This window comes from Rhinolophus sinicus, chromosome 17 (genome assembly GCF_057876585.1).
Source record: "Rhinolophus sinicus isolate RSI-liver-muscle chromosome 17, RSI-T2T, whole genome shotgun sequence".
Lineage (NCBI taxonomy): Eukaryota > Metazoa > Chordata > Mammalia > Chiroptera > Rhinolophidae > Rhinolophus > Rhinolophus sinicus.
Window position 1 is genome coordinate 179,292,447 of NC_142517.1, and position 23,990 is coordinate 179,316,436.

The window sequence follows — 23,990 nt, forward strand, 5'->3', positions numbered from 1 at the left end:
GCTGCAAGTTATGGTGGCACAAAATATCTTTTTAAAGCTTTAAGGGCCTCTGTTTCAATAACACGTGAAGCAAACAAACAAAAAATAAGCAAAGAAAAATTGTCCTTGATCAGGATTTCATAGATATTTCAAAGTAGAGGGGTGCATTAGTATTACATTGTTTCTGAACAAGGAAATATGTTTCAAATATGCCAAGCTATCCTCCAAGAAGTATCTTAAACACTTGGAGAAATAAAGACCAAGATAAATGGTTGTGGGATTTTGTAGGTAAAATGACTTTAACTTCTGGGCATAACTCAGAAAGATATAATAACATGCCATGAAAAACCACATACTTCCCAAATCATCAGAATTTGTTAAAGATAGTATATTATTTTAGTTTTACATTTTTTGTGCCACTGCTAAGACTGCTTACTCCCTCCCCCATCATATGCCTGATTATAAAAGAAATGTATGCTTATTGTAGATAACCAGAAAGCATGTAAAAAATAGCCCCTATCGTTCCACTGCCCAGGTGCTGACATGATTAACATACCAGCATATTTTTTCTTGACTTTTTCTTACATATCGTTTAAGCCTACCTGAGATTATAGTGTGTGTGTGTTCATTAAATGTGTCATAGAAATTTTTCAAGGTCGTGGAGAACACTTTATAATTATTATTTTGAAGGCAGAGTAATGTTTCATCACATACAAGTACACCATAATTTGCTTAACTGTTTCCTGTTGTAGGTTTTGCATATTCTATTATACATTTATATATTCTTTGAGTATTTTGTTATTGCAAGTAATTAGGATCTCTTCTTGCTAAAACTTGTAAGAATTTCCTGGATGCAAAGCACCCTTTGGTATCAAAATTATTATTATGTGTTTGAGATGACTTTTTGGTGAGAAGAGATAATTTCTACAGTTTCTAATCAGGTTACAGATGGTTGACTCACAAATGCTTGCCTTTTTAAGAACAGAGTGTAGACTAGGTTTCCTGTGTGAAACTAAAGAATTACTAGTGAGAAAAATTAATTGAATACATAGGTTTTTACTATAAGTTCAAAGCAAATATGAATTTTCCTTATCCAGGGAATGGAATAAGATTTATTTATACTTGAAGATCAGACATTGCAAAATTTTTTTACAAAAATCTCTATATAAATCTCACATATATAGTGAAGTTATTTCCATTTCTAAACTTTCTAAGAGCAAATGGAGATCAAACAAGGAAATGGGGTGCTTAGAGGCTGGTTTTACCTACCACCACTCCTTCAATGTTCTCCATGAATATGTAAAGTGCTGTAACCCGTCCCCCGCCCCACATTGTTTTAAGTAATTCTTCCTCTCTGTTGATAGAAATGGTGAGTATTCAATAAAGAAGCATTCTGAATTCCTTCCTTTCTTCATCCAATCACTTCTCTCCATCCTATCTTACTTCTCTCCTTCTCTCAAACCATGTCCTACTGAAGACTTGGCTTCAAAACAAGTGAATATGACTCTAACATCGAGACCTGAATGGTGGAAGGCATAGTAGGGCATTGCTCAATTTCACCGGCCTACTCCAAGCTAGTCACTTCATTCATCAGCTATGCAGTGACAACATCTCAATTTATATCTCCATGGCTGGCCACACCTTTGAGCTCTAAACCCATAAAACCCTAACCAGCATCACAGTCAACATATCTAAAACCGAACTCATCTTCTCCTCAGAAGTGTTCCTCCTCCAGTGTTCCCTATATTACTAAATGGACAACCATCTCAATGATCGCTCAAAAGAAAAACTTGAGCATCATCCTTTACATTCCCCCTCATCTTACACATCCTAGTGATTAGGGAATTCTATCAGTTCTAACTCTCAAGTCTCACTTTGATCTGTCCATTTCCCTCAGCTTCCTCAGCGACCACCATCTCTTGAAAGGACAACTGAGATAACTTTCCTAAGTGGGCCTTCAGATTTCCTCCCTATTTCAATAAATCCTCCCCACAGGGTCCAAACAATGATCCGTCTGAAATGCAAAATATGATTCTGTGAAACTCTCACTTAAAAATCTTTAATGGCACCCTGTGACCTTAAAGTAAAAGCCCACTGGTTAACATGGCCCCTGCTCACCTCTCCAGCCTCTTGTCTCACCTCTCTGTGGAGATCTTTTGGTTCCTTGAATGAGCCAGGTGTTTCTTGCCTCAGAGCCAATTCTGCCTGGAGAAGTTCTTCCTATGAAGGCTATCTTTATGAAAGGTTTCTCAGACATTGTGAAGAATTATGGATGACTCATTTTATACCAAATTCTGCTTCACATAGTAGAGCAAATTGGGCGTGAGTACAGGTGGTCTGTACCATATCTATTGGTATTGTACAAATGACTAACTAGGAAACACTAGTGAATTATTCATGTTTCTCTTTTCTAGTTAGCAAACACTACATTCTGTAATGCTATAAATATTGTAATTTAGATTATTCTATCCTAACATTAATTGACTTTATGATACAATTTTAGTTTTCAAACATATAAATTAAAATTTCATCCAAATGTGTTTTTTTGATGATTCAGATTCCAGTCACCTTCTTCTAGTGTTTTTCATTTAATCTTGGAAAATTTAATTTAAATCTGGTGTGATAGAAAGGGCAAAGAAGGAATTTGAAGCCAAGTGAACTTGAGCTCAAATCCCCATATATAGTAATTAGGTAATGTTGAAAAATTGCTTAACCTCTCTGAGACTCAGTTTCCTCACCTACAAAATGAAGACAATATTTGATTTGCAGGGTTTTTGTGAAGATTGAATGAAACAGCATGAACAAAAAAGCCAAATATAATTCCTGATTCATAGTGGGCCTTTAGCAAACTTTATTCTTCCTCCTTTAATTTATATCTTATCTCTGAATACAGACATACCTACAGGTGATTTTTTTATATAAACATACAAACACCCATTTTATAAACGCATACTGTAAAGATCCTCCAAAATTAAAGGGAAATTTTAGTAAAGATACAATGTTGTGGGACTATTTGTGCGTGTTGTTTGGGACATTGGAGAAAAGCCAAGGTAATTAAATCTCTTACAAATTTAGTTATATAAAAGGCTCCAGCCATTGGCCATTGCAATTATTCTATTCCTGGGAAGAAAGGAGACAGGTTTATTTGCAGTATCCCATGCTTAATCATTAGTATTAAATGAATTAGGACCAGAACTAATCAAAGAAGCAAACAGCTGATTTCTGCTGTTTTGTAAAAGAAAGAAGTAATTGATGTTCACACAGGTTAAAGCAGCCAAGAAAAAGTCCTCAGAATAAATGGCCCAGCTCTTTTTCTCCCTTTATAACTTGTTTTCAATGGTCTTTAGTCTGTGATTACTTAAATATTCATTTATTTCAGAAGCCTTTTTGTGCAAATCCCAATTTAAAAGCCAATCACGTCCATAATAAATTGGGCTAACAACTTCTTTCAAAGGAAGAAACAAATAAATCACAATGTTTCATCTATAAAATTTGACTCTGTATGACTGTATTGGCAGCTAATTCAATTATAACCAAGGAAGATCAGGAAGGCTCAAGAGATTTATTCATGATGATTGATTTATAGGGGAAGGAAGAGCTATGATATGCTTTACATGACATGGAGAATCTGTTATGTTTTATTTGTTCAAAATTCTACCTTATAATTTTCTCCACATACATTTTGTACTCATTTGTGTACTATTCAGTGTAACTTGAGTGACTGTACACTTATAATTGTGTCTGTAATTGGTGACCTAGTTGCATTTTACCATCTGGCTAGAAATATTGGTACAATTAGCATATGCCTTTCTTTTGGGCTTTCAAAGGGGTATTACAATCACTAAATTTAAATTCCAGTGGTGAACCACAGAGGGTGGAATCCTTTTGACTAATTATAAAATAATCCCTTTTTTTTGCTTATTCTGAAAGTTGACTACAGTTTAGGGTTGGCATAGGACCGAAACGTGAGAGATTATTCATTTGATTCTGACCACACTTGCACCACCTTGCCCATTAGAGGATTTCTGAATAGTTTTCTTAGCAGTACATTTTAAAGGAAAGGATTTAATCAATTTCAACAAGCTGGAAGATCAATTTGTTTCCTATAAGTAAAACTTTTACATATACTAAGAAAATAGAAAATCGCGCGCGCGCGTGTGTGTTGAGGAAACTATGTATATGTGAAAATGTTGGAACTGCATTATTCTTACAGGTAAGATTTGATAAATAAGGACGATGTCAGAAGATATGAAAAGGCCTGTAATGGTTAATTTTATGTCAATTAGACGGGGCTAAAAGATGACTAGATAGCTGGTAAAATTACATTTCTAGGTGTGTCTGTGAGGGTGTTTCTAAAAGAGATTAGCATGTGAATTGGTAGATTGAGTAAAGATCACCCTCACCAATGCAGGTGGGCAGCATCCAATAAGTTGAGGGCCTGAATAGTAGAGAAAAACAGAAAAGAGAGAATTTGCTCTCTTTCTTTGAACTAAGATATCCATCCTCTCCTGCCCTCAACATTGGTCCTCCTGGTTTTCCAGCCTTCGGACTTGGACTGGAATTACACCACCAGCTTTCCTGGTGCTCCAGTTTGTAGTTGGCAGATTGTGGGACTTCTCTTTAAGCACACAAGCCAATTCCTATTGGTTATATATAACCAATAGGATATATATAAGATTATATGTCAGGATATCTTATGTATATCTTATATATATCCTATTGGTTCTGTTTCTGTGGATAAACATAATACAAAGCCTTTGCTTTTAGGTGAGGAAAATATTATAAATTAATTCAACTGATGGAGATGAAGGAGCGGTGAGAGTGCAGTCTGCTGGTTCTGGAAGCCAAGGCATGGCCAAGCTCCGAGTCCCCAGCAGAAAGCCATGCCAATGACTATCTGTCAAGAAAATATCTTCAAGTTATTGATGGCCCATGAGAATCAGAGTGTGTTGTATCAGAACATAATGGTGATTTCTAATAAAGGTATGAAGCTTACAGTGGTACAAAGAGGGCTACTGAAAGTGGTCTCGCTGGGATCAAGAATTAGGAGCCGGCCCTTCCCAGTCCCTTCTCAAATGTAAGGGCTGGTTCTCACAAGAGAATTTGAATGATATTCCTGGGTAAGTCAGATCTTTAGAGGTCCTTGGACTACACTGCTTCAGCATCCAGTACAGTGTTTTCCAAGTAAGTGTCCATGGATACTCCCCAGAGAGATGTTAGCATGGTCAAAATAATTATAAAACACTATGTACCGTGTTCCTCACTTGGAGATTCCCAGTGCAAATGAAAGCCTCCAAGGAATCCTGCAGTAAATATGCATGTTTAAAACTATTGCTCATAGTGTTTCTAAAACATAATTGGGTACACCTGCTTTTTTGTTTGCCACACACCTAATAACAATATTAGGAACATGAGTTTGGAAAACATTGATGATTCTGTCAATTAAGATGCTTTCAGTTGTAAACAACAGATAATCTGAAAGAGAGTAGTTTAAAAAAATAGGACATTTTAAAAAAAAATCATTTACCGAAAAGTCAAGATGACTGCAGCTGTAGCTTCGCTGGGATAATAATGTCAGCATCTCCAGCATTCCCCTGTCCCTTCCTTCATAGTTTCAAGATGGTGGAAACAGCTCCCAGTGCAAGATGTTGCGGAAATGTGGGGCTGCCAGCATTTCTGGTTTTCTTCCAGAAATCAAAAGACTTTCAGAGACTACCCAACAGATTTCCAGGTCATCTCTATCTCCAAGTGAACTAGAATAGCCTCTGTACTGAAGGCAGGAAGAGGAGAAAGGGGTTGGCTATAGTGGGTGGGTTAGCCAAACTAGAGCGTCTTCAACTGTAGGTTGAAGTAATTCTAATGGTAGAATTACTTTTAGAGACTTGCACTGTAGTTGTATGCTTTCAGGCTTCCTCCAAGAGATTCTGTTAGAACCAGTTATATGAAATCTACTGTTTTTCTAGTAAGAGCATTCTGTTAATGAAGACGTTGTCCAAAATAAAAGAACATGACCCACATGATAAACGCTTCTCACTATCAATGCTGTCTTCTTCCTCTATACCGTGCTCATTCCAGAGACAATGTTTACCCCACACAATCCTTTTGGTTCTATCTCAGGCCTAGAGGGAACATTCCTGCTGTTGGACTGTTCTCTTCAAGGTCCTGCAATTCTCAACATGCTCTGGGGAGCATGTTGCTCCAAGACCTATAGATCTTGTTACCTACTTTCTCACTATTTGTCTCAACTACTTGCAAACTCACCATTCAGGTGAAATCGTCATACCCAATGACCATTTCTCAGTCCTCTCCTCTTGGAAGTCTGCCTCTTAGTCAGTTCAGATGAGCCTCACTGCCCTCTTTCTGGCCTCTCCTCCCATCTCACTCATACTAGAACTAGGAGAACCAGTTAGAACATCATTGTGATCATCTAGATCAAGGTCAACAAACTAAATGAAGCCCATTGTGTTTTTAAAAGTTTTATTGGCACACACATTAATTTGCATATTGTCCTTGGCTATTTTTTTTGCTCTAACAGCAAAATTGAGTAGTTGTGACAAGATACTGTCCTGCAAAGCCTAAAATGTTTAATAACGGGCCCTTCATAAAATTTGCTGACCCCTTTCTAGATAATCTAGATCTGAATGAAACGTGTACCAGTACAAATCAAGAGGAAATGACTGAAAGATACATAACAGGATTTCATTGATGGAAATTAATGCAAGAGATACAGTTAGGAAACAAAATTTTTAGAACGACATCTAGAGATTACCAGTTGTGATGTATGGGTAAACAGTGATGTGTTAACTAAGGGAGGTAACATGAAGCCAGGAAATTTGGGTGAGGAGTTAATACAGAAAGGGAGAATTTAATCATGATTTTACTTAGAGCTATTTTATATTTGCGGGTGTGTCATGCGGGGCGGCCTGCGGGGTCTCTGGTCCCGCTCCCCACATAAGAATGCAGGCCAAAAAGGAACACCCATGGAGCCATAGATGGGGGAGTCATACCACTGTATTCTCGCTGGTGGCATCCGCCTCTCACAATCTGCGCTTGCCAGCTCAGCCACCATCTTCTTGCTAGCCCCCATTTTCTGCTAGCGTACCCACAGCAGTTATATTAGTGGCTAATGGCTCACTGGTTACAGCTGATGGCCAACTAGCCACAGCTGATGGCCATCCAATCACAGTTGATGGCCATTTACTACCTGAGCCAGCACCTTTCCATGTGAGGCTGAGAGCCTGGAAACTGCACTCCTGGCTCTGTCCCCACAGGGTGCTTCATTTTATGTGTATATATACACATACATATATAAAATTACATATAACTTCAGTGAGCAGGAAGAAAATTGGGACTGAGAAAGTCTGGCAATGTCTGTGTTCCATAAAAAGAAAATAAGATATGGAACAGAAAATGCTCACAATTAGAAAGTTTCAACCCATCAATTTCTCCTTCCTATGGATTCAATTATCAAGTTTTTCTCAGCACATTTCTTCCTACATGGTGAATTTTAGCATGTACAGTTGACCTTCATTGTTCACAGATTCCATGTTTGCAAATTCACCTACTTGCTAAAATTTATTTGTAATCCCAAAATTAACATGCATGATGCTTTCATGGTCATTTGCAGATATGTTCACGGTGGCGAAAATTTTGAGTTGCCTGATATACTTGTTCCCAGCTGAGGATGAACAAGATGACATTCTGCCTTATTTCAGCTCTCATGCTATAAAACAAATGTCCTTTTTGTAGTCTATAGTGCCATGTTTTCTGCATTTTCCTGCTTTTTGTTGATTTTACTGTTTACAAATAGCCCCAAAGCATAGTTTTGAAATGCTGTGTAGTATTCCTAGACCAAGGCTATAATATGCCTTATGGGGGGCAGGGGGGGGGGGAATACGTGTATTAGATAAACTTCATTCATGCATGAATTATAGTGCTGTTGTCCATGGGTTCAATATTAATGAATCAATTATATATTAAATTAGGTGCCTTTAAACAGAAACACACATAAAACAAGGTTATACATTGATCAGTTCCCAAAAATGTTATGAACAGAAGCTTTCAGGAACCTAACTCTGCATTTCCACTAGGAGCAGTGCTTCAATATTCACTGTTTATGGGAACTTGATAGAACATAACTTCCATAAATAATGGGAACTGACTCTCCTGAGTGCACAACCAAATTATAAACTTCTTGAAGAATCTTTAATTCATTTTTAAAAACAAATCAATTTATTTAAAGTAAAAAAAATAAAAAAATAAAAAAAATAAAAACAGCTCACCCATTTTTGGTGAATAAGAATCCCTATTGATCTTTATGCAATATGTAGTATGGTGCCACTCAATGACATTTTCTAAAAGTATCTATCATTACGAAAGAATAGACTTTGTTTTCAAAGTTATGTGACTTTTCCAACAGATAGGATCTAATAAACATATCTGTATTGGAAAGGAAGTTCAAAGATGACATGGGTCAGAAGCTAGAACCTCCAGGCATGAAGGTTTGCTTTTAACACATTTAGAAATACTTGAAAAAACAAAAGACAACCACAAATGTAAAAAAGTGCTTTTTAATTTTTAACCAAAGGATCAAGTTGATGTAACAAGTTTTTTTTTGTTTTGCTTTGTTTTACTTAAGTATTCATAATAATGTTCAATATGCCTTAAGCAACATGATTATTGAATGACAACTAAAATAGAGGGCAGTGGTAATTTGTGTGAAATTTACAGTTTAAAGTTCTTTAAACTTTTATAAAATTATAAGATGATAATTCTCCAAACTGGCAGTCAGATAACTTAAATACAATTTGAAATTAAAGTCCAATTTTATACAACAGTGAATAAGGGTAAGTTTCCAAGTCAGCTATCAAACTGAAAATTCAAAAAATGTAAAGTTATATCAATATTTGTAAATGCTGCTCAGAGCAAGGCTATTCAAAGTGTCGCTCATGAACTATTTGTGACCCATCCAAAATGAGAGAGCTTGTGCCAGGTGAAAATCAATTATGTCAATAATCAGCTGCCTTTTTATAACAAGACTTTCTTGATAAAGGAAACACTGTGTTGATTTACATTCTGGCACAGGCGCCTTATCTCATTACAGCTGAAGAACAGGTACTGCTTACTTTTTCAGTGTGCCATTATAGTTTTACTACACAGAGTTAGTTAACTTTACTGTGAGGAAAACAAAATTAAAATGACAATTGTAATTGTCATCTATACCTCTTCTATTTTTCAATCCCATCTACCTATGGATCCTATCCAAAAAGCAAATTAAACTTTTATAAATATATCACAATTTAGCATTAATCTTCAGAAGTGTTTAAGTATTACTGACATCGATTCACCTCAGAGGGACTCTCTAAGATTCCTACTTTAGTGAGCTGTATCATCTGCTTTTGATAGACATTTGTTTTCAATCTGGAGAGAAAAAGAATAAGAATTGAGTCATTTGTTAATAAGTTCTCTCTAAAGATTGATTTACTTTATTTTTACGTTTCAATCAGTGAAAATATTTAATTCACTCTTTTGAAAAAATTGAATTTTTATACTGTTTACGCAACCACTACTTTTTTGAAATAAGAATTGTTGGGAAAAAAAGGTTTGGAAATTTACAACTCTGTGTATTCAATCAACAAAGGGGAACGATATAAACTATTTTAAGATTCCTAAGAGTGAAAGAAAGCTGATATGAAATATTTTTTAACTAGCTTATAATTCAAAATTCCAACGTCTTTATTTTTACTTTTTAGTATGGCACAATTCCTCTAGAAATTTAAAAATATGTTTTTTTGTAAAAGTAATCATTTCCTCTTTCTCTGATGACTTACTAAGCTTACCTGCATTAGCTTAATACTGAAGGCAAATAAATGGACAATCAACAAGTCAGAAAAAACCTCATCAGTTTTACATATAAAAGATCCCAGTTTAGCTTCTACATTGGCTAGTTTATTGACCCAACAAACTACTTCTTAAAGAATTTAAATGTATATTTACGTCATAAGACAAGAGCTCCTTTGGCACCTGAGTTGAGACAATATAGTAGAGCCAAAAATCTCTAAGAGAAAGTTGTCTAAACACTGTATTTTATCTACCTACACATATATACAAACACCAATACATATATATACACATATGCACACACACACACAAGTAGAAATCACATTCCTTTAAGAAATGCTGGAGATATAAAAGAAATTGACCATTTAACCAAATAAAGTGAACTGATAGTTATTAAAAAGTTTTAAGTTATTTGGAATCTTACTAAACTTCAACAAGTTAAAGGTTTGAGTAATGTATAATTCAAAGGGGGAAAAACGCAAGGATTTTTTGTGAAAATATAATTTCTTTTGGTAATAATATGGTCTTGAGATTACAATTATCTTAACAACATTACAGACTTTTTTAAGTCACCAGGTGGAATATCACCAAAGATTACCCCAAAAGGAGGAATTTCCCCCCACTAAGACTGAAATAGTAGTCACTGGCCACTGATCAAACATTCTGCTGTCCTTAAATTCTTCCTCGCATTAATCCCAGCAAAAGACCATGGAAGCCCACTCTGCAGGTAGCCTTCTGCTCAGCCTCATCTGCTCACTCACTAGGAATTTTACACAAGAACTTTAGAAGAGCTTGATGTCATCATGTTTTATGATCACATCCACCTTGCTAGACTGGCACTGTGTTAATAGTTCTCCTGGTGCTGTGATTGTTTTTATTCATGCTTTTAGAACTTTGACTGACTGGATTGTATTCCAAGACTTAGAAGACATCTAAAATATTGTTAAGTTGCCTAAGTCTGTCAGCATTTTCTTCTATACTCAATTAATAAATACGTTTGGTTCACTAAAAACAGAGCACATTCAGTTTTACCTAAGTATCTTCTACTCTAGAAATTCTGGAAGATGAAAACCCTTTACACTTGCATACCATATATTCTCCATCTGTCAGACCTTATTAAATCTGAAGGATGTTGAGTAGGCAAAGGACATTTGAGTTAAAAAGGCATGAGACTCTTGCCTCTGTTCTAATTTGTACAGATTATTCCTAATCAGGTTTCTAACTCCCTCTTTGCTCTGTAAACGACCTATCTCATATAGCAAACCATATATTTGTATAATGGAAATCTTTTGTAGTTTCATAATTTTTGTGATTGAAAAATATTTTCAAATGTAAAATGTCTTCTGAGCATCTGTAAAGTATTCTTTCTTAAACTTGACAGTGTTAGTCTAAACAAAATTTTGTCTCAATAGAGGCATGGTATAGAACTGACCTTAGAGAATCTATTAAATTCAAATGTCAGGGGGGTAGCAGAAGAGGGTGAAGGGGATCAAATATATGGTGATGGAAAGAGAACTGACTCTGGGTGTTGAACACACAATATGATATATAGATGATGTATTACAGAATTGTACACTTGAAACCTATGTAATTTTACTAACCATTGTCACCCCAACAAATTTTAATTAAAAAAAAATTCAAATGTCTTCATTTAGTTGTTTATATTAACCATAATATCCAAATCATTCTTTTTCCTGATACGTAAAACATTTTGATAAACCCATTGAACTTAAATTCTTCCAATAAATGTAAACTCACATGCACACTTTTATTTTTGGTCATATATTTAAATATTTTCCTCTCTGCATTGGTTAATTTCTCAGGATAGGAAATGAAATTATGCTAGTAACTAGTAATTTAACATTAAAACAATTCCCTAAATTCTTTTAGGCAAAAGTGCATTTACATCATAAACATGCCATATATTAAGCTACAAAACACAATTTCACACTGGAGCGAATTTCAAATTCCAAATTCAGTCCAAATGAGTCAAAGACAAAAGTGCTAACAGAGCAAATCTGAAACAAGTTCATGGGTATTTGGCAATGAGTCATCAAAGCGAAATCTTTTGGAAACCATGCTGCTATCCTCTGGGATATTCTCTTTGTCTTCTCGATCACAGGTTCCATTACAAGAGGATTTAGAAGTCTTGTCTTCAGAGGACCTTACTGTATGATCTTGACTTTGAAAGGAACTGGAAGTTTCCTCAGGGTGAAATAAATTTCCAAAGTCCAATTGCTGTAGCCAAGAATGTGAAAGGCAGATTTCTGCTGTTGGTCTTTTCCTTGAAAGAAAGCATCAAGAGAAAATTGAGAACTAAAAATCAAGTTGGAAATGTCTGCAGTTCAATGTATTTTTTATTTATTATGAAAATAACACATACTCATAGTACAGAAGGGAATAATAATAGGAAAATGGAGTACCTAGAAAGTTCTTTAATTCTGACATGTGCTGAAAATTCAATTTATCATGGGGCTTACAGACAAAACCAGTCGAAGGGCTTAAGAATGTATGTTAGCTTCACAAATAAAAATTAGTAAAATTATAAAGTCTCTTGGGTTTATAAACCCTTTGAAGGAAAATATATGTAATTTATAATATCTATTGTTATTTTGTGTTCTTAAAAGCAGAAACTGCCAAATATTGAAACCAAAGCTACCCTTCAATGATGTTTATCTAACATTTTGAGTTTTTGAATGTTGTATTCCATTATGAAAGTAATATGAAACGGTCAAATATCACAATATTTCAAAAGGAAGGAAAACACCTATCTGTACTTAGAACTCCAACCTTCACACAGCCACCATTACCATTTGAACATGTTTCCTTAGTCTTTGTTTTTATATTCATTTTTTTATTATAAAAAGTTAATGTACTTATTATAGAAATGTTAGAATCTAGGTAAAAAAGTATTTAACAAAATGAAAAGTGCTTCTAACCAGAAACAAATAACATCATTACAATTTCTACTAAATAACCAATTATGTCTAAAATATAGCCAGTGAGAGTTTGTTTGGACTTGCATTAGTCAATAAAATAATTAACAAATCTATGAGGTTTTTTGTTTTGTTTTGTTTTGTTTTGCTTAAACAGATAAGGAAACTGTGTCCTCCAGGAGATTAAGTAATCAAAAAATAAAAGACCTGAGAAGTAATAAAAGCAGGAACCCAGCCCAAAGCACTATAACACAGCTTCTGCATTAAGTATAGTCAGGCCATTTTAAAGTAAATAGGGCTGATCCTAGTAAAAAACATGGAAGTCAACTTTTTTGTTTCCAGCTCAGAAGTTGCTAATGAGTGAGGTAAGAGTCCTAAACCATAGTTTCAAGTCCCTTCTTTAGTAGGAGGTCCAAGAGCATCGGATCCTTAACAATCAGTAGTAATTTGTACTTGTTACATAACTATAATTATTCAACTATGACTCATTTACAACAGTCACGTGTATTGTAAACCTTCTATTTCTAATTATTTTAGGAAATTTCAGTGATTAGTAGTAGATAAAAATAGTAGAGAGAAAAAGTAGTAGAGAGAAAAACAACCCAAATATTCTCTTCACTCCAAAATTTCCTGTTGTATATGTTATATTTTCTATATTTGAGGTTAAGAATGTATATAACCATCTCTCATAACACCCCCTCCCCATTTTACCTGATACCATACTTGTAATAACTGTATACCATTTTAGAATATATATTCCTTCATAGGCATGTTATTTATTTTGTAATAGTGTTTAAACAAATTAATGTTCTTACTCTGGATTTTTTACTAAAAGGCTCTGGATAAAGTCTGTGGCCAGCTGTGAAACTGATGAAAAAGTTTCTTCTGAATAATCTACATTAACTTGAGAAATATTGAGGTATGTTTCTTGATTATCTTCTCCCACAAAAGGGGATGTATGAGTTACCAACATATAGGCTATTATGCCAATATTCCTGAAAAACAAAAAAGGGAGAAGAGGGGAATTTAAAATGTGTGTTAATCTTAAAACATTTATATCAAGTAAAATTGGTACTCAACATATCCCTGTCCTCAAAACCTATACAATTAGGTTTAAACCTATACAATTAGATTAAATTGCTTTTCAAAGTTTCCATATTATTAAAATTAAAGTAATGTGTTACGTCAAAGTTTGCCTTGCAAAAAAAGAACACGAGGAGAATGCATATGTGTGTTATATAATTATAAACATTATGTATTAAATATATACCATTATACCTATAGTCTGCTCTTCACACAGACACTTATTAGGGAGTACACAAATCTGCTCAGAGAGCAGCATTTCCCAAGTAGTGTCCAATGACATAGTAATGATCTGTGAGACATAAAAAGGGGTTTTGTGCAAACAGTCTGAAAAATTGGCAAAGCACAAAGTTGGGAAGGCAGATATTTGTTTTCACTGTACAACTTTTCAGAGCGTTAAGCTATGTTAATGACTAGTCCTCTGCTCAGGAGCCAGAAAAAGACAGTACATACAGTACATGTTTCACCCACTTATTTAGCCCCAGGACCTTTTCTCCTTGGCAAACCCATTCCAGTCCCATGGAATACAGGGAATAATCCAAACTCTTCCACTTGGCCTATGAAGTCAGAGCCCCACTGTGGTCCCAGTCAAGTTCCATTATCAGCTCCACTCTACTTCCCGTGATTTCTCTGTGCTAGTCACAAAAACTCAACGATATCCTAGTTTATGAGAGTGTGTACTTTTTATGACATACTCTCATAAAACCAAACTATTGCATGGACCTGACCTCATTTTTCTGCTTAGTAAACACCTTCCTAGTTCTTCTAGATCTAGATCTGGTGCTTGTCTGCTGCTTCCTCCAAGCTTATTAAGTAGCATTTTAATGCATTATAGAACATATAGTACAATACTGTGACTGTGTTGTTGTTTTACTAGACTGAGTCTTCCTCCAGGAAAGGGATTTGCGTGTTTATTTCTGTACCTTTGGCTCAAAGCCAAAGTGTTACTTAGAAAGAATGGACAGGTAAATGTTTTCCTGTGACAGAATAATGACACTTGAATAAAATCTTTTCACTTGAAAGTCTTATTATTTACATTTGGAATCAAAGAACCCTAGAATATATATACTACCGAAATTTTAACAAAGACATTTAGGTAACTAAAAAAATCTTACCACATATCTGTTGCTGTGGTAATAGGATCATAGTTCAGGATTTCTGGAGCTGAAAGAGAAAATAAAATTCAAATTCAATACAAATTTAAAAACATGAAAACTACTTTACATTAAATTAAAACCAGATTTAGTTTTAAAGAACTACTAATATAAGATCGATAGAAATTTAACATTGTATTAATTATGCTGTGATCAGACATTTAAACATAGCTAATGTTGAGCAAATTATATAACCACATGATTCGAAAGCACCAATAATGTTCTTGAAGTGATCACCAGATAGTTTCTTTTTTCTTTTTAATCATTAAGATTATTCTCAGAAAAAATAGTTATGAAGAAATAAAATGTTAGAAGCAAGAATCTTCTTAAAATTTTCTTTTATTACTCTGTTAGGAATTACTTTGCATTATTTCATTAGATTAGATTGATTTAAGTTCTTCTTTTCAGGGTAGATAGAATCATATGCATTTACAATGACATTTTGAGCAAATTATGTTTCTTAGTAGGGCTTTAGATTTTCAGGTAGATTAAATATCCCTCTTAAACGATCAAAAACCTATAATTTCCAAAGCAATTAATTTCCCACTGTCTCCTCCCTTGCCTAAATGTTTTAAGAAGTGTAAAATAAATTGTCTAAACATTACCATAAATTTCAAATTAGTAGAGTCCGAACTAAGATTTATGCTTCAATAATAATTTTTTTGTTTCACAGTATGGTTTTACACTTTCTCCAAAAGAAATTATTTCCAAAGCCAACAGTTTTGTTAATAAAGTTTTTGAGTCACTATATATTGTCAGCTGCCACTGTACCACCTATAACCTGCTCATATACTTTTGTGAGCTATGTTATCTATAATTACAATAATTTATTCTAGGACACTATACCTTCTATTAGCATTCAAAAGTTACTAATTTGCTTTGTTTTTCATTTTAGGAGAGTCAGGTGCCTAGCTGAGTAGCAACTGTTTAGCTGTATCTTTTCAAAGCTTGTCTGGGGATATCAATATAAGCAACAACAAAAAAAGTATAAAAAGATTATTAAATTAAAAAATTTTAAATTATCATGTTACTTCAAAATCTTTCATCTGCATAATTTCATTTGTTGGTTTAGTACAATATCCCAAGATTATCTGATCATAGGTTTTCTTAACACCCTTCTTCTTCAAAATCTTTTTACAAACCTACATAAAACCTCGTATTTTAAAGCAGCAGCAACAAATAACAAGGAGTCCCGCTAATAACTGCTGCAAACTGAAGATATCTGTATTATCAGCAGCTTTGAGCTGGGCCCAGGACAGAAAGAGAAGTGATGTCTGTCCAACAGCGCAGCTTCAAAGGCAATCATAGGCCCCTTGATTTTGTTTCTCCATGCTCTCCTGCTCCTTAACTTCCCTTTCACCCATTTTTCTTTATGCACCAAGTCTTTACACACAAATATTAAATTTTTAAATTTATATGTCCAATGTCCTGTGAATTGTTGTGAATACCTCAATAATCCCACATTCAAGTTCCTTCAAGTGTGTCATAACCAGATTTCAAGGAACTAAAATACTTGAACCAAATACATATCCTGGAATTACATGCTCTAAAGTACAGTTTTATATAGATGTCATTTAGTTAATACATTTCAAAATGGTGTAGAAATTAAGGGGAAATTCTTACCTAAGTATTCTGGAGTGCCCATAATTTCCCGAAGTTCACATGCGTTTCCTATTTTTCGAGACATTCCAAAATCTACAATTTTTATGTCCCCAAGAGGGTATATGCTGCTCAATAATATATTCTGTGGCTAAAAAAGCACAACAAAAAGAAAATGATCAGTAATATACAACAATAAAAGTATACTAGTCTCAGATCAGAGGCAAATTAAGTAGAACTTACTGCTTAGTTATATATTTCACTGAGTCATTCATTAAACATTTACTAACCTATACAGGAGGAACTATACATTCAATGATAAAGTAAAAAAATATATACTCAAAGAGGACTCTTGGTTTGTAGGGAAAAGATGGATACATAGAGAAACTGATTATGAGATATAGAATGCTTGGTAATAAAGACCACTTAATCCTGCCCAAAAGAAAGTCCAAGAAGGCTTTGCAGTAGAGGTCATGCTTAAGCTGAATCTTAAAGGATAAATAGGAGTATGCCACTTAGAAAGCTATTATGGGCAATAGCATGAAAGAAGGCATGAGGGGATAAAAATGCATACATTTCCAGAAACAGAAAATGCTTCTGCACAGAGTGATGGTATTGGGTCTGACTGTTCCCAGGTTTGTAGCATAGACAGTAAGACCCATGGTAGGGTGGTGTATGGAAGCGAGATTGTACAGGAAGAAAAGAGTCCCATGTTCAAAAGATAAGACACAGATCGATTGAGATTTTAAGGTCCTTGAGTGGCTATGGAGGAAGCATACGGAGGAAGGATAATAACATGAGAGGTTGAAGTGATGTCAGGAATTGGGAAAGGGGCATGAATGATCTGGGGGAAGAAAAGGAGGAGCCAAAAGACTGAAAGCCTCAAGAGACAGATGAATGAGTACGATGGGAGTAAAAGAATGAGGACTAGGTGGTTATCTTCAGAGATAGCGATCAGAATTGAATATATTAGAGGAAGACCGTTTATAAGAAGATCCAGGATGTTAGAGTGGGATGGAGTGGAATGATTAAAGGCTTAGAACACCGAGAAATGATAGTTTTAAGAGCCCAGTGATTGAGTGAGCTGCTCACACATGCAGTCCTCGTCTCTCTGCCAGTACAAAATGCAGTCCATGTAACACAAAGAGCACACCCTGTGCAGTCTAGGCCAGCATGGTCTAACTGCTATTTCCTAACAATACCAGCCTGTAACTGTGCAATCAAGACCGGGGAAGGAACAGAGGTGTAGTGTTACTTAAAATCACATGTTACATTCATTACCTTTAAATCAAGGTGTACAATGTTATTCTGATGTAGATAATAAACTCCTTCAAGTATTTGTTTAATGAGTCTGATAATGTCATTTTCAGAGACCATTTCAGCCAGCTCAGGTAAACACAAATTGAAAATTTCTCCACCTGCGGCACTGAAATGAAATTTAAATAATAGAAAGTTGAAAAACCACTGAAATGACACTTTTAAATACTGTATAGCTGTTAAGTAAAAGACACACAGCCATCTAAACTTTAGTCTCCATATATACACATTTAAAGAATGGAGGGAGGAGGTGGGTGTGATCTTTAAGGAATAAAGTAAATGACAAGAATATTTCAAATTCTGGGTACTAACACTTCAATATTTAATAAATAAAATTGAATTGCTTTATAGTTCAATAATAATTGCCTTAACGCTGCAATAAAAATAGCTAATTATGAGCTCAGCTCTGCGTCTCCATTTTATTCATTTATATATAGGTATAAATATCATTTATTTTGATCCTCTTGACAACCATATAGTAGGTGGTTATTATTCCCATTTTACAGATGAAGAAACAAGTACAAAGAAGATAAGAAACATGTACAGGTTGCATAGTAAAGTGAGGGGCCAGAATCTGAATCTGTACTCTGCATACTTAACCAATACTCTGTTTTGCAGCTTCACAAAATATATTTGGGGGCAGAACCCAAATCTTTTTTGTTTGTTTGTTTAAGAATTAAAAATCTAAAGAATGTTGACAAAGGCATAGTGAAAAATCCCTAGGTTTAGAATCAAATGATCTAAATTTAAATCCTAAATCTGCTATTTATCAGCAATATAACTTAAGATCAGTCACTTATTTGAATTCTCCATCTGTAAAATAGAAATATAACTGAACAGAATTTTTTTTTTTTTTTGAGGACCAAATCTAAATAAATAAGATAAAGTTTGTCGGTCAGACATCTTGTAAAAAAAAGAAATCTAAATGGTTATTCATCAAATTTATAAGGTATGTTTGGGAATAGCTCAAAAAAAAGTAAAGTATATTTACTGAGTGCTTGCTACACTTCAGCTACAAGGTATAGAGGCTCCCTAACATTTCTTCTCTTAAGGAACTTAGTTACTGGGTAGGGTCCAATTAATTAGCGGAGTATGAACATGGTCCATCCACAATACGTGTAAAAGCTTTTAATGCATTTTGTTGTTGCTATTTAGATGAACCGCAAAAATAGGATTTTATGAAAGTGGACAATGCTCCTATGCATATTCACCCTTCAAACCTAGAATCCCATTACTATTTTGGAAAAATGTTAGCTACTTTTCACATAGTCAAACATGCAGATGTTTGTAGTATCATTCAAGTAGATAAATTTTTAAAGGTCAGCTGAAGAATCTGACAAAAATAATCACAAAATGTGTGAAAAATGAAATCGTATTTGTAATGTTCTGGGCTCCTCTGCAATTTAAATTTATTTTGAAGGTGCTATAATATACTTTATTTGGTACATTAGTGCTCTGGGAAATGTACACAGTATTTAGTCTTAAATGAACTACTTGTCAGTTTAACATTTTGCAAAATAAGCATTTTTATTTACAAGTTGATTCTAGGCAATCAACTTTCCTGATACAAAAACATATTTATTTCTTATAAGTATATAAACAAACCTCTTCATCCTTAAGATAACTGAATACTAAAATTAGGTGAATGTACTCTTAAATTAAAAAAAACAATGATGCAGATTACCTACTAAAAAGAATTACAAAGAATTATAAAGAATTACGCATTTTTTCTAAAACAAATACTTAGCTCTTTAGTTTACTGTAAAATATTTATTTACTAAAAACCATCAGAATCTAAAGCATACTAAACACAAATTTAGCTGATCTCTTCCAATTGTTGCAGATGTTCAAACATGTATTTTGTAATAAATTTGTCAGACTTTCATGCAACACCTATTTTACAGTCACATGTCAATACATTGGTTAACAAACCAGTTAGCTTAACCATGCTCTACCCCCACATGATGAATATTTGGGTGTTTGCAACTTTTCACTGAAAGGAAGAGATATTATTTTATTTGTTATTGCTACAATTCCTAACATAGTTTTCTGCATATCACATCTACTAAATAAATGTGTTTCTTTAACAAACAATGAGCTAGGCATATCTTAATGCAAGTTTACCTTTCTACTCTCCTTGGGTCATTTTCTTGGATGGGTTTTTCAAATAGATGGGCAAAATATATCAACTATTTCATTCTATTTGCCCATAACATTGTTCTCCAAAAAAATGCATCAAATTTCTGTGCTATTAGCAAAGTATTCTCATGTCAACACATTCCCCAAACATTATGTTGTCATTTGTTTATTCTGTGCTATTTAATTAATTTTAGTGTATGTAGGGCTGTACATTTAGCCTTGTGAAAATATCTGAATATAAACTATGACCTTCTAATATTTTACCATCAGGAATCTTATCATCCTTATTCTTGACATGTCAAGTCACCTATCTATCTCACGAATTAAAATAGGTACTATAAATTTGCTTACATGTATTAAATTGCATACTTACTATTCTAATACCAAAATGATTTCACTTGTATTTTCATAGACTTCATGAAGATTAATCACATGGGGACAGGACTTTGCCAATTCAAGGACGGCAATCTCATGTAGAATCTCTGCACGACAATCTTGTCCTCTTCTTCTCTTTTTTAGAAATTTTGCAGCATATTCTTGGCCAGTAGATTTTGATATACACTGTCTCACCACAGCAAATTTCCCTCTGGGGAGAAAAATGAGGACAGTTTTAACTTTCCCATAAAGAACAATATTAACATAATACAAATATTGTGATACCTCCAACTTAAAGTCAATCCTTTCAAAAAATCATGGCCCAAAATTTATCATTGTTTTAACTGCTTCATGTACTTTTGTAAAATTTATAGTACTATCACATAAAAGTGAAAATGGCAAATGTAATAACAGGATAAGACTGAATTATATTTGTTCTTCACTATTAATATAATACATTATCATTGTAGGGGAAGATTTCATTTGCGTGCCAACTCCATGCTATACTCTTGATATAAATCACTATGTTTAAGTATCACAACAATCCTATATAGTAAATGGTATTCTGTTTTGCAGATCCCAGAGTGGACATATATCTTGGTCTATTTAGCTTTTCCTCAAACACAAAAAATTAAAAATGAATGCAAAAACGGGTATTTGGCATTTATTTTTATCAGTATAATCACTTTGCCTTTCAACACCTTTGAACAAGCTTTGAAACTTTCTATCATAATTTGTCAGTTGTTTTACCAGCAAATCTCTTAGTATGGTTCAGTAGTCTATGAAGCCTGTAACAGATATCAAAGGTATATACGTGCTATGGAGAGTATCTAAAGACACTTCACTCACCATCAACCAAGAAAATTAGTGGTTATCAATAGCTATGTACAAACACACCCATTATAATGACGTTTATCATTTTAAGAATAAGTATGTGTTTAGCTTTCTCCAAAAGAAGTGCTCAGCATCTCAGCCAAAATTTAAAGACAATGGCAAATGTGTGTATTCTCAGCCTACAGTTGTCTAAAATCTAGTTTCCCAAAGACCTAAAGCTATTTTGAGCTATACTAGCTTAAGAAATTAACAAAAGCTGTTGACTGCCTACTCAGAAAAATGTACACATGCCCTTCAATAGAAAGTTTTACATACAATTCCAGAGGTTTTTAAGATCTTGAAGCCTCTTCATAAATCTTCTAAGCCTGAGTTCAGGGTCCAAAATTAAAAATCTCTATCCTAAAGCTCAAGTTACTCTCTAAATACTAACAAATCAGGTATAAATAAAGGATCTTCAGAAAGCAACTTTTGTTCCACAACTCCTCTTGCCCCAATTCCCCTTAGGATATACTTCTAACATAGTGCATCAGGTGCTTAGCAAGGAAAACTATTTTTAATACATTTGGAATTTGGATTTTGGGTGGGGAACAAAATACATTATATTTCACTGGCTTTTCTCAAGGACCAGGGTGACAAAGATTCCTACTCTTTATTCCCCAAATTTCCTCCAAATTGGTGCCAATGAAATACACTGGAAATCAAGCTGAAAAAGTATAGCTACAAATTCCAAAAAGAAAAAAAATAAAAGTGACCAAGCTATAATTTGACTGCTCTACATTTAGCAAAATATACATCAACTAAATAAATTTGCATGCACAAATCTGATTCTTTGAAAGAACTTTTCATTTATGATTTGAGGTTGTTTAATTTTAACTAGATATTTTCTAACTATATACAGAAGGAATACAAATTGATGCATTTCAAACTTTCTGTTCTAACCCCTATGAAGAGAGTCCTCCCTTTAAGAGTTTTTTTAAGAAGTGCAACTTATTTATTTCTGACAATTCTTAAGATTTAGAAGCAAAAATTGGTCTAAAAGAAAGGAAATTTTGAGTTTTATGAAGAAATCCACCTTGAAACTTAGGAAACAGAAACTAGTTGCCAAGAACATTGTTCATATAATCTGTAACACTAATTGTCACAATTTAGTTTGGCTGTAATTTTATGAATATATCTACAAGCCAGAATTTTCCTGAAACAAAGAGCAAAATTAAATAATAACTCTTTTTATCTAATTATTTCAGGTATCCTAAAGACCCTTTCTTAAACCAGTTCTCATTAATCCAGGGTAAAGGTGACTACACGATATCGGTAATTATGTATTTGACAGTGTTCGCCACTAAGTAAAAACCCCCTGAATGCAGAGACCGTGTGTGTCCTAATTACTACAGTAATTATAAAATCTACACTTAGCTAACTAACACATAATAGAAACTGAAATATCTGTTGAATGAATGCTAGCTATGCACCTACTATACATAATACCATATACTGTGCAATTCTGAATCCTGTACTTAACAGCATTTATATTTTTAAAAATTGGGATTCCAATAAAACTTTACATATATATTCATTTATATACTATTAAATAAGGTAAATATTTTTACCATAATTATCAGATGACTTAGGAAAAAAACAAGTATTTGGTTTCTATTCTAAACTGCAAATTGTGGTTCAGAAGTATAAAAAATAAACTTCAATACATAATGTTCCTGTATCAAATATAACAGAAACATTTAAGAAAACTTAAAACCCTTCACAATAATTAATTCATACCCTAAAAAGGCAAAGCTGACTAGATTTCCCAGCAATGAAAAGGTCTAGTAGTTACCCTTCTGCATTCTAGAATAGACAATAAAATGTGAAAGGACGGGGGAGGGTAAGCCACAAAGGAAGCTGACGTTTATTTCTGCATCTGCCTCACCCTCTGACCACAGAAGGCCTATGAAATCTTGCCTTGTTGGGGGAAGGGTAGAAAAAAACTTACCCAACATGTTAAAAAACAGGAACAATGCAAAGAGTTTTGAGAATAGCCAAAAATGAGATGTTAACTTTCACAAGTTTTTTCACTTTGCTGAAGGAAAATAAATTCTAAAACACTAACATCATAAAAGTAATAAAAAGCAATTGATTTAGAAAGATAACTTTGTAGTTCATATGCTAGAATTATACGTTTATACACTTCAAAATGTACAATATTAGAATCCTAATTTCCATTTCACAAAAATATAGAATGTTAAAATTTGTAACAATATTCAAAGAACTCAAAGCAAGTCCTTGGCAGATGAAAGATTGTGATTTCTAATTGTTCATAGTTTACAAATTAGATATACCAATATTTACCATGTGACTCATTAGCCCATGTCAATTAAAAGAAAAATATTAGGTCTCTTTTATAAAGATATTAGAAGATGGGATATTAGCAATCATAAAGCAATCTGAATTTGTTTTAATCAGATTATGTCAAGAATTTTTGCTCTAAAATGTTTTGCTCTAAAAGTATATCTGATTCAAGTTTGTGATTGTTATTTATGATGGCACCTCATTTGTAAAACAATTTAGAATTATTAATATTGTCCTACTCAAAGTTTAAGTTCTCCAAAACCCTCAAATAAAAAAGTATTTTATAGACTTTCTAACTCCCATAATATCCCTTGTTCTGTAAGATCAATTTAATAAATGTATGTACATTTATTCATCATAATAGTAACTTAGAAAAACAGAAAAGAATGCC

At 33.7% G+C, this 23,990-nt stretch overlaps 1 protein-coding gene across 2 annotated transcripts in view; it reads right to left on the reverse strand.

Annotated features, from left to right (window-relative positions):
• Positions 1–8,533: 8,533 nt before the first annotated feature.
• The window catches only part of STK17B (serine/threonine kinase 17b), a 28,092-nt gene continuing 12,635 nt past the window's right edge, over positions 8,534–23,990 (reverse strand). For both annotated transcript variants that reach the window (XM_019741322.3, XM_074339554.2), the window contains 6 exons: positions 20,421–20,633; positions 17,873–18,017; positions 16,616–16,742; positions 14,954–15,002; positions 13,571–13,750; positions 8,534–12,103 (listed from right to left, as the gene is read on the reverse strand). In XM_019741322.3, the coding sequence (XP_019596881.1) occupies positions 11,824–12,103; positions 13,571–13,750; positions 14,954–15,002; positions 16,616–16,742; positions 17,873–18,017; positions 20,421–20,633 (994 nt within the window). In that variant the 3' untranslated portion in view covers positions 8,534–11,823. The remainder of the gene's footprint in view (positions 12,104–13,570; positions 13,751–14,953; positions 15,003–16,615; positions 16,743–17,872; positions 18,018–20,420; positions 20,634–23,990) is intronic.